This window comes from Culex pipiens, chromosome 2 (assembly GCF_016801865.2).
Source record: "Culex pipiens pallens isolate TS chromosome 2, TS_CPP_V2, whole genome shotgun sequence".
In the NCBI taxonomy this organism is placed as follows: domain Eukaryota; kingdom Metazoa; phylum Arthropoda; class Insecta; order Diptera; family Culicidae; genus Culex; species Culex pipiens.
Genome location: NC_068938.1, coordinates 108268861 through 108285621, shown reverse-complemented (window position 1 = coordinate 108285621; position 16761 = coordinate 108268861). Strand labels below are relative to the sequence as shown.

Genomic DNA, 16761 nt, shown 5'->3' with positions numbered 1-16761 from the left:
TTTTTTGTACAGAAAAGTAGGCCATTTTGTCGATCGAGAATTACTGGAAAATAAATAGTTTCACCACGGAATTGCAAAAAAAATTATACAGTCACTTTTCTAATTTATTGCTTGTTTTTCACATTTTTCATTATTTGAATTGATAAAAATGCATAGTCTGTGATATAACAAAAAATACTGCAGACTTAGGGGAACTATACCCTTTTCAGCCTATTTCTATTATCGGCCTGTCAGCACTTTGATAATGAATTACAGCTTTCATAAATGAGCAATTCTCTACCAAAACCGGAAATGGATTTTATTTGTATTTTTTAATTTGGCTCAAACTTTGTGGGGGCCTTCCCTATGACCAAATAAGCTATTTTGCGTCATTGGTTCACCCATACAAGTCTCCATACAATTTTGGCTGCTGTCCATACAAAAATGGTTTGTCAATATTCAAACAGCTGTAACTTTTGAGTGAATTTTCTGATCAATTTGGTGTCTTCGGCAAAGTTGTAGGTATTGTTGAGCACTTTTGAGGAAAAAAACAGGTGCACGGAAAAAAATTTGCAGATTTTTTTATCAATTTTTTTTTCACTAAAACTCAATTTCCCAAAATACGTATTTTTTGATTTTCGAGATTTTTTGATATATTTTAGGGGACAAAAATCCGCAACTTTTGAGCCATAGAGAAACATGGTCAAAAAATCTGCCGCCGAGTATAATTTTTTGAAAAAATAGTGATTTTTGGAAAAAAATGAAGTTTTATGCAAAAACAAGTTTGACATTATTTTTTTATGCAAAATTGAATTTGCAATCGAAAAGTACTTTACAGATTTTTTGATAAAGTGCTCCGTTTTCAAGATATAGCCACCGAAAGTTTGATTATAGAGAAATATTTGCAGTTTTTCAATTTTTAAAAAATTATATTTTTTTTTTTAAATTGAATAAGTCAAATTAAACATGTGAAACTACCAAATCATCGCTGTCGTGCTAACTTGACGCACGTGCATTTTGGGCCAAATGCATGACAGCGTCGAAATCGAAAATTTTCTTAAATTTTAAGAGTTTTTTCGATCATCTCTCTCAAGGACAATATCGGCCAATAAGGTAAACTATAATTATTCAAACACATAAACTCCATAGATCGAGAAAAACGGAAAAGTTTGTATTTCAAACAGTGCTGTTAAACGTTTAAATTAACGACGTTTAACTTAACGGAATCGTTAAAAGTTAACCTAAACGTGAACGCAAACGGAGCCTACGTTGATCTTAACGAGAACGTGAACGGAGCACGTTAATTAACGTCGTTAATTAACGTCGTTAATCAACGCGTTAATCCTTCTGAGGCTGTATCTCCCAAACGGTAACATTTAGCGGGTTACTTCCAGTTGCATTTTACGGGCATTAACTGTGACTATGAGTTCCCGGTGAGGTTATTTGTCCAAATTTACCACCGGTTCCGGCGACCCGGAACATCCGTCAAGCATGTTTTTTAAGGCTTTGTCATTCAATCGACATTTGAGCCAATGTTATGAAACGTTGTTTGTAGTACATAGGTACACTGACTACCTTGGGTCAGTTCAGGGCATCTGTGGCCACTCCGGAACCGATTCCATGGTACCACGCAAATGGTTCCGATGATTGTGATATTCAAAAGTCGACATGTTGCTTATCAAATTTAGTGAAATGAAACTCATTAATCAGCTATTATCATGCCGGTGTCCTTTGACCCGATCGGACCACTCCGGAACCGGTTACCGGAGACCGGAGGAAGTGTAGTGAGTATAGGAAAAGTCCTTTCATGCGACATATCAAACTTCATGAAATTGAAAATTATGTCCACTTAGATGCATGTCGATACATTATGATTCAATATGTAGATTTTTTATTTTATTCAGGAAATATACACTTACACTTTTGTATTGGTTCCGGTTGACCAGCCTTTAAACTCCAGTGCGCTTGCAGTTTGTAGGCTACAAGATGGTACGCAGTTGGAGTCCCATTGCACTGCATCCAAGTAGGCCAAGTAGCCAGCTGAATTGTACAGGTTTGACACTCTCATCTCGCCGGTTACCATGGAAACCCAATCAAAAAGCCAGTAGTTGCTGTTTATTACGTCAATTGTCAGATTTTTAGTTCAAGGCCTCCTAGATTGCGTTACGGAACCACTCTTACTCTGTGGTATAGCTAAAATATATTTATTAATAATATGAAATTCTTCATAAGGCGTCGGCACTTTATCTATGATGCAGGCGAAGCGAGAGGGGAGGGGGGAGGGGGAAGCACTGTGGCCTCCAATGGCCGATTCCGGAAGGATCAACCCTGATGACGTCAGTTTGGCCTTCATTGGTTATAATTTTCAATTTCATGATGTTTGATATGTCGCATTAAAGGACTTTTCCTATACTCACTACACTTCCTCCGGTCACCGGTAACCGGTTCCGGATCGGTCCGATCGGGTCAAAGGACACCGGCATGATAATAGCTGATTAATGAGTTTCATTTCACTGAATTTGATAAGCAACATGTCGACTTTTGAATATCACAATCATCGGAACCATTTGCGTGGTACCATGGAATCGGTTCCGGAGTGGCCACAGATGCCCTGAACTGACCCAAGGTAGTCAGTGTACCTATGTACTACAAACAACGTTTCATAACATTGGCTCAAATGTCGATTGAATGACAAAAGCCTTAAAAAACATGCTTGACGGATGTTCCGGGTCGCCGGAACCGGTGGTAAATTTGGACAAATAACCTCACCGGGAACTCATAGTCACAGTTAATGCCCGTAAAATGCAACTGGAAGTAACCCGCTAAAGGTTACCGTTTGGGAGATACAGGCCCTCAAAGTCGGGGCCTCAGAAGGATTAACGCGTTGATTAACGACGTTAATTAACGACGTTAATTAACGTGCTCCGTTCACGTTCTCGTTAAGATCAACGTAGGCTCCGTTCGCGTTCTCGTTAATTTTAACGATTAACGGACGCGTTAACGTTAATTAACGTTTAACAGCACTGATTTCAAACATCATTTTTTCAATTGAACCAAAAAAAAAAATATCTGTATAATCTTCATCCTCTGATTTTTTTGAAATTAAATATGTCTTTATTGAACATTTTTATAATAATTACATTTCTTTTACATGATAAGTGGTATGGCCTAATGCTCTTCATCTTTGTTGTATTATTCGTTTTATTATTAACTGATCACATTTATTTATTTTCTTCAAATTGTTTTACATTTTTGCATTTAATCGAATACATTTGGGTAAAAAAAAAAGTAACAAATCACTTTAACAACTAATCCTAACTTAAAACTAAAATGAAAATTCTTTGAATTATTCAAAATCGCTAGAACGAGTAAACTACGAACTGTATTTTAAGATGAATGCTCCAAGAGTTCTTACTTGTTCCTGGCGAGTTTTGTACCCACGCAGAGTTGTTGTCATCTCGATGAAAATGTTCAGAAGTTCTTGTGGTGAAAACAGGTCACTACTGCCTTCACCCGTTGATGTTGGTTGGTTTTCCCTCGGTTGCTGAGGTGTTGTATGCTCTGCAACTCTTTGCCGTTGATTCAACGGCAATGGCTGCAGATTTGGAACAACTCGAACAGATCCCGCTCCTGGTGACGCCAAAGCAGGAAAATCCACGTCCGTGTATGCTGGTGGTGTTTTGTGACGATTTGGTTGGTGCCTCGTCGTCGCTTGCTGCCGAATTTTTACAAACTCAGCTCGTTTTGGGCAGCTACGATTCTTGGTAGAATGGTCGCCGCCGCAATTGATGCATTTCGCTTCGATGTTCTCGTTGATTGTGTTGCAAGCTTGAGTTTTTTGCACAACGACTCTTGATGAAACAGTTCCTTCCACCATGCCCAAACTGCAAACAGTTCGAACACTGTGTCACGTCACGGTGCACTGGACGATAACGTTCCCAAGTCACGATGATGTTGAAAATTGCCCGAACTGCTTTCAGGTCAGACGGCGGTGTCGATCCTTTCACGAGATGAACCAGGTACGGTTGATCACGATACTTGATGTCCTTGTTGTGTCTCGTCTCGTGAAGACTTCGATCACGTTAAACTTAAGAGTTTTGAGCTCTTCTTTCAGCACACTCACATCCATGTCGCACAAGCCACGGAGGACCTGTTTCATGGGGCGTTTACCTGGATCATCATGGCTGTAGTATTCAATCTTTGTGTTGTTCAGGAAATCCCGAACGTAGTTGTAATCCTTTCTGCCAGGTAGCAGAATGTTGAGTCCATCAGCACACAAGCGAATGGAAGCTCGTAAAGCACCAGATTTAATAAATCCAGTCAGCCACTTTCGCACCGAATCCGATGACGATGTTTTCACAAAAATGGGTGGCAACTTTTCCCGTCGTTCAAATTCTTCCTTCTCGCTCACGTCCACAGGAAGGGTAGCGAACTGGCTTCCAGACGAATTTTGAGCGTCCTTGCTCAAACTGCCTGGCTTTGCAGGTAGCGCTTCGGCATTCTTTAGCTTCTTCAAATCTGCCGATCCTGCTGGTGAGGTCCGCCTCTTTTTCTTGCCGTGAGGCATTTTTGCACTTTTTAAGTACTTTTCAGGAGCTAAAATCCAGGAGTACCTCACTGATTGGTGGTCCACGAGGGAATTCATCCTCTGATCAATTTATCATCATCGTTGTTTATGTATTTATTTCACATGTTTCTACACTTTTTATATGAAGTACTAATTATTTAGTTTATTTATCTGCAAAAAATCTTCAAATTAGTCTGCAACGTAAAATTAACAGTCGCATACTCATACTTATTTTGATATAAAATGTAGGCAATGATTAGAAAACTGAGCAAAAGTTAAATTAAAAAAAAGAAAAGTTTGACTAAATAAATTAATAAAACATTGGCAAATTCACATTAAACCTGTTAAAAACCCCAAAGAAACGAGGTTTTTGTTAAATTTTAAAGTTGTCATTTTAAATTTACTTGTGAGGCTTGAGCTTTCTTGCGATCCATATCAAATGACTGTGGTCGTTTCTGCATTCGATAGCTAAGTAAAGAGAAAGTCAGAAGCTGAACCTTTTCTTGATGGCCTTTCCGTTTCTATATATATTATGAAGTTTGAAATTATTCAAATATAAATAATCTTGTTCTCAATAATGTATGTAATTTTTGCCTTAATCAGTCAGCTTTTCAAGTATGTTATTTTTCTTAGACACAATATTCTCTTGTAATCAGGCTATGCAATCATGTTGTAACTTATTTTAAGGATAGTGGACAGGAGTGGGTGTTGCGAACACGTTTTTGTCGAACAATATAATTTAATTATAAAAAAATCTTTCAACAACTCAGGTCACTCTAACAATACACTATAGATTGGTGTGGGCTTATTTCCATTCCAAACTTCAATTTCATCCATTCCTTCTTCATCAGTCCGTTTTATAGTACATAGTGACGTAACGGCGTTTGATGTTTGAATACTTGACGTTTCCTCCATCTCCTTAGTTTGGCCTTAGTTCTACTGCAAACATCCATGGCGTAGCATTTTGTTTTGAATCTCCGACCAAGATTTTCATTTTCCTTCATTTGACCTGCATTTAAATCACAATTCGGTAGCAAAAATGAATCCTACGGTGTCCCTTGTCATCCTTTCGGCCCTGTTCAGCTCAGGTATGTCTACCAAGTTGAGGTGTGAGTCACCTTCACCCTAAACTGCAACTCAAACAGGTAGTTGGTACGCGAAGGTGCCACTCCCTTTGCACTACACTCCAAAGAATCTAGTTTTCGTCGAGACAAATGCAAATGAGCTCGTTAATTGATGCCTACGAATGCTTTCTTCCTGATTGATTTTAGCGTTGGCGGTCCGCTGTTACCAGTGTTCCTCGCAGACTGACCCCAAGGGGGTGGACAACTGTGGGGCGTACAAGCCGTTCAACGTATCGCAGAACATCGCCATCGACTGCAACAGTGACGAGTCGCATATGCCCGGAACGTTCTGCGTCAAGATCGTCCAGCAAAGTCCGCGGGGATTCATTTGTAAGTGTTTGGGGGGGTGAAATTAAGTAACAAGAAATGTTTTTTAAAGGGTTGGACTTTCTTTCTTATCTTTGTTGTTACGTATTTGTGCGTAGAGCTAAATCAAAACAACTAGTTACCAGCATAAAATAAGCTGGATTCCCCAGCGCGTCTTAGTACAACACAAAACATACGACGATGCGTTGCTTAATTCTCCAGATACTAGTTGGACTTTCATCCATTGCAATTGTTCAGGGAACATTGCTCCACTACATTTTATACAAGAGCTTTCCAAACGCGCTTGGAGAATGTGCAGAATACTTGGAAATTCCCGAAACTACTCTGAAGCAGTACGTGGACGATTCATACCCGGACTGCGCCGTTGTCCACAAGTTAATCCACTGTGCTATGGTTAATCTGTGTGCTTGGAACGATACCACCGGAATAAAGGAGCACGTAATGGAAGGCTTCTTCGCACCGCATCCCAACGACACTTGCTTCCTGAAGGTCACCCAAAACTGTATCCAAGAATCGTTGCTACCTCTAAGCCCAGAAGCCCACAACAGCCGTGCGTACGCAGTGTTCAAGTGTTACCTTCGCCATTACGGCGACCTCGTCCACGAAGCCAAGTTCGTTCCAAACGAACACCTTGAGTTTGACCAACTCATTCAGGACTGCTTCACGCTGGCTAGTATTCCACGCGATGAACTGATCCAGTACAGCCGGGGGAACATCATCGACGGAGCGAGCTTCCCGCGGGGCTTTCTAATTGGATGTGTGCGGCTGGGGTATTACAGTTTGCAGACGGGGGTGAACTTGGGAACGTTCTACGCACAGTTTGGCAACCGGGAGATTTTGAGCCAGCAAACGCGGGAGTGTTGCGAGCGATCCGCCAGGGAACACTGCGATGAGGATCATGCCACGCGGTTGTACTACATTTTCCGGAATTGTTTGGTGGATATCGTGCCGACGCTTGGGTTGGTGCAGAAGTACGCAAAGTCGTTGGTGGGAGAGGTGTGTTAGAATAGGTGTTTTTTCCGATTTTTGTTAATAAAATCCATTGTTGTTATAGCAGTTTTTGGTCGTCTAGAGTTCGAGTTGAAACTTGGAGCGTCTGTTTAGTGAACCGATTAAACTTTTTGAAGCTCCATCATTCATAGTTTTGAAAATATTTACCATCAAACTTTAAAAAGAGATTTTCTAGAAAATTATTAAACTGCCCATGTTCGCATAAATGTCCCATATGCAAAAACGGCAAGCTGAGAAAAACGCATTTGATGTTTGTCTCACACATAAGGCTACGTGTTAAGTTTTCTGGAAACTGGATTTCCTCCCAATTTCTAGAACAACGTGCCACACGTTTTTAAACCAAACTGCATCAATAACCAAAAATTGATGAAAATGCCTAGGAGACATTTATGCGATCAGGGGCAGTAAATGGTTTGACACTTTTTGAATGAAAATAAAAATATTGCCTCACAAGGAACTTAACTATATTTCATAAACTTTGCTTTAATACATTGCAAAAATACTCTGTGGCGATCTTCGCTATCTCAATTTTGTTGTATCTGTTGATGTTTTCTAGATTACTTTTTCAAAATATCTTTTCCGCCAACGGGTATCCTATATAGATGTGACCTATTAAAAAGTACTTTAGGGTTTTCAGTGCCAAACTGCATACTTCAAGCACAATGAATCCAATTTCATTTATAGTCCCTTGGATTTCATTTGCTCCAAAAATACTCACCAGTTGTCAACATTTTCTCTTTATCACTGGCATTTCATCAGCTGTGTGCTATCTTGTGACATAGACCATTTTGGTCGAAAATGAGTTAATGATGACGTTTTGCTATACTTAACAAACACTACAAGATGCTTTCACCCGATTTTGGAAACTCGCTTCCGTTTCCCGGAAATCGCAATACACACTTGTGACATAGACCAACTTATTATCAAAATGATTGTGTACACTTGTGACACGTCATAAATGGTGTTGGAAAATGTGGAAAACTTTTCTTGTTTTTCACAAATTTATGTTGATACACATTTTTTGAAGGCAATGCAATCTTTTGTTAATGAAAATATACTGATTAAGTCGACTAAACCATTGATTTGAGCTTATTTTAGTTTGTATGGGAATTCTGTGCACACTTGTGACACGTAGTACAATTTTACTTTCGAAACACACTTGTGACACGTGCTTTTCAGATTTTTGTTTACATAATTGTACACTGTATCTTTTAACTGGTGTAACCAAATTAGTTGAAACTTGGAGCATTTGTTAAGCGATAGTATACGAACCAATTGCTTCAAAAAGTTTGGCTCTACCATTCATAGTTTTCAAAATATGTATCATCAAACTTTAAAAATCGATTTTCTCGAAAAGAACTAAATGGTCGTTGTCACAAGATAGCACACAGCTACCGATTTGTCATTGCCAAACGTAGCTTTGACAGGAATTTGTTATTAATTTGTTTTGTTTGCTGGACGTTGCCTCTGAAAAAAATATTTTCAATCGAGTCTTCATAAGTCATCGATCTGTAGGCTGATGCTTTTCTCCCTCGGTGGTCTGTTCGATATTGATAACCAGAGAGTCGACTGTAAAACAATTTTTCAAATCCCTTATCAATATAATTTCAAAATTACTTTCTGAATTCTCAAACGCTTTTTAGACAATTCTAGACCCCTCCCAATGGGGCAATTGTCCAGGGCTGTGGAGTCGGAGTCGGAATCGAAGTCGGCGGAGTCGGGTCTTTTTGGGGAACCAGAGTCGGAGTCGTAAAAACTCGAACAGCTGGAGTCGGAGTCGGAGTCGGCTAAATATTATGAGCTGGAGTCGGAGTCGGAGTCAAAAAATTCAGATAACCCTGAGTATGAGTTGGAGTCGGAGTTATCTAAAATTCAACAGAAAAATAGTTTTTAATCGTTCAGTATTTGTTAAAATGCAAGTTAATTCACAAAACTTCTTATATTTTAAATTGTTGTTTAAATCGGTTGCACTGTGTTGCCATTTTTCATTTTTTTAAAGAGATTTATCAGATGCCATTATGTTTTGAAGCATTTTTATTGTTATTGAAAAGCTTTAATTAATATCACAATGATCATTCAATACTTACCTGTTAATTCTCTCTAACCCAAATATGTAGTATCATAACTTGAAAAATTAATTGACAATATTGGTTTTGTAGTCAGAAATATTCAATTCTTGACTGCACTCTTATGCCTATATTTATGTACCCTTTCAATTCAAATTTGACAAAATTCAATCCAGTTCTTTCTTTAAAAAGTACACACATAGTCTTTTTTACCCCGATAGCGAATTTCTTGGAGGTTTTATGTAAATCATTTTTTCAGGAAAAGTTACGAGTTAACCACTGTTTTTGGAAATCGGAAAAAAACACTCTTTTATCAAATAATCAACGATTATAACAATCTACTACTTAGAACTCAACATGCGCATCTGGTTTATAACTAAGTACAAAAAAACATAGTGTTGCATTTAAAACATTTGAAACTGAAAATAAATATCAGAAAAGTTGCAACTGATTTTGAAGTAATCATTGAATATGTTAACTATATCGACTATCTTAATGCTTACTATTTCTCTACTAAAATCGGAGAGTGTCGATCCTTGGGCAAACTATTTTGATATCGTTGCAAATTATCGTTGAACAAATCTCATGATTTCAGTTCCAAAAGACATAATAAAAAATGTATAAGAGCAATTCCATGCCAAATAGGGAATCGGTTGTACCCGACCCTCTCCGATTTCAATGAAACTTTGTAGACATGTTATCCTTCGCTTATATAAGCCATTTTTGTGTATATGGAGCCAGTACCACTCGATAATGACATTTGAGAAGGGCGTAAGTGTTTTAAATATTTTTGTAATTCGGAATTTAAATATTTCTGTATTTCGAAGCCGTTGCATCGTATCAAAAAGTGGTCAAAGACAAACTTGTAGGAAATTTGACGGGCTTTTCGATAAAAATACACTGAAAGAAAAAAACACCCAACTTTTATGAGATATTTTGATTTTTAAGTTTAAAAGTCAAATTTGAGGGGGAGCCCACGATTTTTTTTCGTTCAAAATTTTTGTGAAGATAGCCTAAGATGTTACAAAAAGACTCACGAAAAATGCAGGATGGAGCAACTCACCTAAAAAAATACAAAAATCATTTACTGAAACTGTTTTTTTAAAAAGTGCTCTAAACGTCAAAATTTTCAAAAACCGAATACGGGAATCGATTCTCCAGACAATTTTACATAAAAGTCTCCATATTGACCATTGTCCTAAGTCCAATCCTTGTGAAGTTACAGCGGTTTAAAAAATAAAAATGTAGAAAAAAAAGGTTTTTTGATGGTTTTTGGCAATTTCTATATGACAGACTTGATTTTTCAGTCTCGTAAATATTTTTACCGGAAAGCTCGTCCAATTTCCCATAAGTTTGTCTTTGACCACATTTCAATTGGATGTATGGGCTTACAGATATAAGCTAATTTACTATCCAGGTTACTATACTACTCTGAAAAAATATGATGTTTTCAATTATGAGCAATGTAATTAGCTTATATCTGCAAGCTCATACATCCAATTAAAATGTTGTCAAAGACAAACTTATGGGAAATTTGACGCGCTTTCCGGTAAAAATATTTACGAGACTGAAAAATTAAGTCTGTCATATAGAAATTGCCAAAAACCATCAAAAAACCTATTTTTTCTACATTTTTATTTTTAAAACCACTGTAACTTTACAAGGATTGGACTTAGGACAATGGTCAATATGAAGACTTTTATGTAAAATTGTCTGGAGAATCGATTCCCGTATTCAGTTTTTGAAAATTTTGACGTTTAGAGCACTTTTCAAAAAAACAGTTTCAGTAAATGATTTTTGTATTTTTTTAGGTGAGTTGCTCCATCCTGCATTTTTCGTGAGTCTTTTTGTAACATCTTAGGCTATCTTCACAAAAATTTTGAACGAAAAAAAATCGTGGGCTCCCCCTCAAATTTGACTTTTAAACTTAAAAATCAAAAAATCTCATAAAAGTTGGGTGTTTTTTTCTTTCAGTGTATTTTTATCGAAAAGCCCGTCAAATTTCCTACAAGTTTGTCTTTGACCACTTTTTGATACGATGCAACGGCTTTGAGATACAGAAATATTTAAATTCCGAATTACAAAAATATTTAAAACACTTACGCCCTTCTCAAATGTCATTATCATGTGGAACTGGCTCCATATACACAAAAATGGCTTATATAAGCGTAGGATAACATGTCTACAAAGTTTCATTGAAATCGGAGAGGGTCGAGAAAAAAGTACCTGAAAAATTCCTGTTTTGGGCTGGAATTGCTCATAAATGTTTTAATTTTTCTTAAATATTATTCAACCGGTAGGATTTTTTTTTGCCACGCCAATATGACGTTATATTGCAAATCAATGTACCGTCAGCGGGGGTGACTATGGGTTAAAAAACGATACACCTCTCGAAATTTCTTAATAACAAAAACAATTTAAATAACATTGAAAATCTTTCAACGTAGATTTGTTCTTAGATAGTTTACTAACATTTTCCCAAAATATGGTGAATTTTGATGAACACTACCTTAAATGCCAATTGTTTGAAAATTGACCCAATCTCACTCCTTGGAGGGGGTGACATTGGGTCAAATGAAACTAAAATGATGCTCAAATACAACGATATGGTAAAAACAAGTCATCCAACAGCGTTTCTTGTTCGAGGGAATCGTATTGACACGCTACAATGTTTGAAGTGGAGATTTTCAAACATTTGGGTAGTTTTCAAGCAATTCTAACAAAAATATTAGAAAAATGATTTTTCGAGAGGTCATTTTTGACCAAAAACGTACCCCAACTTTAGACATCTGCCAAAATAACAGGATTTGTTCTAGGAACCAGATTTTTTCAGCGAAGTCATCTTAAGATGTCCCCTACACAACCCTTTTAACAGAATTCAGTTTCATTGAGAATAACCTGAGGAATGATAAAATCCGTAAAAAATCACTTTGACCCAATCTCACCCCCAGACCCAATGTCACCCCCACTGACGGTACCTAAAAAATCTTCTTGGAAAGGTAGCTTAAGGGGTCCTAGAAAATATTTTACCGGAGGCGCACGATCTCTCAAAAAGCTTCGTTATAGGTGAAGATTCAAAATTTATCGCGCGCTTCCTTCTAAATATATAGAAAATTTAAAATTAAAATAAATAAAAAATCCCTGGGAAAAAAATTTCTAGGTCACGAAACATTTTTGGGTACATTGATTTACAATAATAATCTCCTTCAGCCATGGCGTGATGTCTTAATTAAAACTCAATGGAGCTTTAAAAAATTGTTTCGTTTAAAATTGTATTTAAAAATCCAATGTGACTTTGATAGTTCCTGTGCTTCTTGTAAATGTCAGCCTAAAAGTGAGCAAATTGAATTTATTTGTTAAATCGATCATTAAGGTTTCTTTTTAAAATTAATAAAAAATATCAATTAATTTTTAAATGCATTAGTTTTTTGTTAACTTAATGTAAATTTGAGTTTATGTGAATAAATTCAAATTTACTTACAATATCGTTCTTATAAAAATGCCTTCAAACTTTTTTTTTGTAATTTCTGTATTAATCAACGTAATTTTTTTCCGTTTTTTGATTCGTACTTATTTTCCTTGAGAAAAACTTGACGCTTAGAGAGTAATAAAATAATCCTATTTATCATTTTTAATCAATATAATAGTTAACTAACTTAACGTAATAGTTAACTGAAATATTTAAAATATGTGGAGTCGGAGTCGCGTGGGTCTCGTGGCGCAGGGGTAGCGGCTTCGGCTGCCGATCCCGATGATGCTATGAGACGCGGGTTCGATTCCCGCCTTATCCACTGAGCTTCTATCGGATGGTGAAGTAAAACGTCGGTCCCGGTTTCTCCTGTCTCGTCAGAGGCGCTGGAGCAGAAATCCCACGTTAGAGGAAGGCCATGCCCCGGGGGGCGTAGTGCCAATAGTTTCGTTTTCGGAGTCGGAGTCGGCTGGAGTTGGTAGGCCGGAGTTGGAGTCGGTTGGAGCTGAAAGCCAGAGCCGGAGTCGGAGTCGGATAAACTCAGAAAGCTGGAGTTAGAGTCGGAGTTGGAGTCACTTGAAATATGACCCGATTCCGCAGCCCTGTATACAATCATTTTTTTATGGAGCGTGAACAATAGGGCGTCCCACAAAAAAAATAATAACAATAATGTTGTCAAAACAAAACATGCAGTTTTTTTGGTAGTTTTGGTTTAAGATTTTGTTGGCTAATTTTGCGGAGGGATTTAAAAAATCACTATAAAGTACAATTTTTTCTCCCTAAGCAGCCCTGCCTTGTCCAAACACAAGCTTTTACGGACTATGTATGTATAGTAAGATGCCCAGAATATGAGACTTTTTCTCAAAACCTCGCAAAACAAAAAAAAATTAAGATTCACATTGAAAATTTAATGCTTTACAACTATGTGAAACATACCAAAGCTGTTAATTTCGATCCTAAAAAGTTATTAGCGATGTTCTAGCTATGTAAAACACAATATTTCGACAGTTTTGATAAGTAAAGTCACAGAACATCAAGTTACAACTCATCATCAAACTTCAGTGTTATTTAAAGATGGCTAATATGCTAAAAATTAAAATAAGCACTTCAAATCATAATCCTTTTTTTTCTAGGGGACGGCCGATGGCGCCAGGTGATCCGGAAGTGCGGCTCGGTGGCCAAGACGGCCGTCACGGGTGTGTGCAGCTGGGGTGTGTACGAGAACGGTGTCTACTGGGAGGAGTGCTACTGCGGCGAGAACGGGTGCAATTCCGCTCCCCGGTCGGTATCGCTTGCAACCAGCAGTCTGGTGTGCCTGCTGGGGGCCAGCTTCCTAGCGATGAAACGATACCTCGTGTGAAGATGAGGTTGAGTTTTTTCATCTCGAACCATTCCATTGTTTTTTAGCAATAAGACGATGAACTCTTTTTTTTAACACTGTAATGAAACATTGCACCAAATTGAGTGCACAAATTTGATGTAGAATCGAATCCGTCCAGAGCCATAAAGTGCCTAAAATACATGTACTAAATAGTTCCGAATAAAGAATCTCTTTACACAGTTTTGGGATGAAGAATTTTGGATTTGGAAAGAAAACCACACAAGATTTCAACTATTTTATTGTACAAATATATTTTTCGCACATCATATGTCATGGAATAAACACTTGTACATTCATTTTTTATTCTTTTTATCGTCAACTCAAGCTCAACTGGGCTGTAGATTTAGCGTTTAATGTGTTCATGATGTTCTCAACGATTTTAATCGGATTATTTTAGTCGTATCCTACAATGTCATTTTATATCTTGGGTTGTTTATTCATGGTTTTATGTGTATGATAACAGATGAGAGTACAATTATATTTTTCTGCGTTTTGCTTCTTTTTTTTCCTTCTAACACGTCAATAAAATCTATTTTCCTAATGCAATGAGAAAAAGGTGAGACATGTCAACACTATATGCAATCAGGTTTTTTCTTCATCTTTTCAACATTTTTGCCTTTTTCAGCTGCTTCTCCATCAAAGGGATCCAATGAAACGTGAAACACTTTTTTCGGAATCGCACTAAAAACATTATTATCCGAGTTAGTATCCATAATCTCCGCTATCGCCCCATCATCATTATCGTTATAACACGGCGCCAACCGGCATTTAAAAAGGGCTGCTGGCTCTTTGATCTTGCTTTATTCACAACTCGTTCATTACCGTCCAACCAACCAACCAGCGAACCAGACAAAATCAGTCAACTCCACCCCTTCCCCTTTTGGAAACTCTGATGGGATGTCGGAAATTAAAAGACAGATTATGCTATCAAACGACCCTGAGTCATCTTTAAGCTTTTCTCTCCAACTGTTTGTCCTTTATTTGTGGATTTCAGCAGTTTTCCTGGAAATCAAATAGCGACAAAAAAGAGTCAACATCGAACAGAAGCAAGTGCCTGATCCGCGGGCTATCGGTATCAGTTTTGGGACAGTGTCGTGGAAAACTTTGCAAAAAGTTTTGGCGAAGAATCATTAGCTGAAGAAGACAATGTTCAATCCTTTTTGCCTTCCTCATTTTATTGGGGAAAGGCTATAAAATCCCACGAAAAATGAACTTCTAAATTCGATTTCCTTGACTCACCGCAAAAACTGTCACTCGATTTTCTCGGCACTGACTTAACCGATTTTGACTGTTTTGACTTCATTTGATCCGTCTTGAGGTCCCATAATTCCATATTAAAAATTATAAAGTTTTGGAAAGTACTTTAAAAGTTATGCTAAAAGAGTAGTTTTTGTATGAAAACCAAGAAATGGCTTGGGATCTTGTCTTTACCCCAAGGGGGTTGACACTCGATCATTCTGGAATCATTCTAGTTTAATTCCAGAATGATTGGAATGATGAGAATGTTTTGCTCTTTAATGTGAGTTTTACAGATTAGCGTGTACACGTCAAAAAATCAAAACAAAACAAACGTATTTTCATACGAAAGTGTGTTCGTTCCGTCATCGTTTGCGGCAAGCGAAAGCCTCTGCGGAAGTGCCTCCCAACGTGCACTAGGCATCCAGCAGAGGATCTCGCAGAATTTGCCGGTGGAAGAGGACGTTTTGAAAACAAAAGCCGGTGACGAGCTGATGGAGGAGGTTTGAACAGTCACTATCGTTTCCAACAGGAGACGGCCGTGACCGAAGACTGTCTCAAGGTGGACCAATTCGACGAGGACCCCCGACACGTACTGACTCTGGGACTTGAGCCGCATGATTCGCGGAACTCTATTCCGGCCGTGCTGATCAAGCGTTACGAGACTTACCTCAAAGGCACCGAGCGTTTTTGTTCCGGGAGGTAAAGGCAGAGAGCATCGGCAAGTTCGTCACGGTTCGAGGAATTGTTACTCGTTGCACCAAGATGAGGCCCATGATGAAGGTGGCCACTTCTACGTGTGACCATTGTGATGCCGAGATGTACCAAACGGTGAGCTCGACGAGCTCCATTCCAACGATTTATTGTCCGTCGGAGAAAGCGATCCAGAAGCACAGCGATCGGGATCCCGTGGGGCACATTCCGCGCTTGTTGACCTCTTCCACCGGAAAATTCCGCCAAGTCCAGTTCCGGTAACCACGTACTCGTTGAGGATCGGAACTTCCGTTTGTCATAAACGACGTCGGAACTCACACCGGCTTCTCAACGTCTGGTTTTGTTTATTTACTTTTTCCTTTAAAAAAAATGACAGCTTCAGATTGATCGGATTGATCACACGCGAAAACAGAATCAAGTGGAAACGGAATTATTAAGTTTATGCCTGCATCATTCCAGAATCATTCTGGAATAAATAGAATGATTCGAATGAAAATATTCGAAATGTCAACCCCCTTGCTTTACCCCCTCTGGCTTGCTTTTGCTGCGGCTGCGGAGTGACGCGCGAGTATTTTGCTTGCTTCTCTCCCATTCTCTCCCTCCTGAGCATGTTCTTGTGAGAGTGTCGTTGAAGAGCGGAGTAGGCCTAGCAAATCATGATGATTGGGATAGCTCTGGAATCGTTGACGCTCACGATTGGTTGAGAGCTGAAGATTCAAGCGATTTGATCGGCACCGATTGAGAGATTTGTGACATTAGTACTGAAAAACAGGAACCGTTAAATTGAAAACTTAGTTAAACTGCCTCTTTAAACATTTAAGAATTGTTTATTTTCGATAAAAGCGTTTGTTTACACAGATTGGAGAGACGACAAAAATAGTGGTCTA

The 16761-nt window shown here is 38.2% G+C and overlaps 1 protein-coding gene across 1 annotated transcript; it reads left to right on the top strand.

The window, feature by feature from the left end:
* Positions 1-5463: 5463 nt before the first annotated feature.
* On the top strand, positions 5464-14107 carry LOC120429760 (uncharacterized). The gene is made up of 3 exons (XM_039594812.2): positions 5464-5634; positions 5818-6000; positions 13677-14107. The coding sequence occupies exons 1-3, from the start codon at positions 5586-5588 to the stop codon at positions 13901-13903; spliced, it is 459 nt and encodes a 152-aa protein (XP_039450746.1). The 5' UTR covers positions 5464-5585; the 3' UTR covers positions 13904-14107.
* The last annotated feature ends 2654 nt before the right edge of the window (positions 14108-16761 follow it).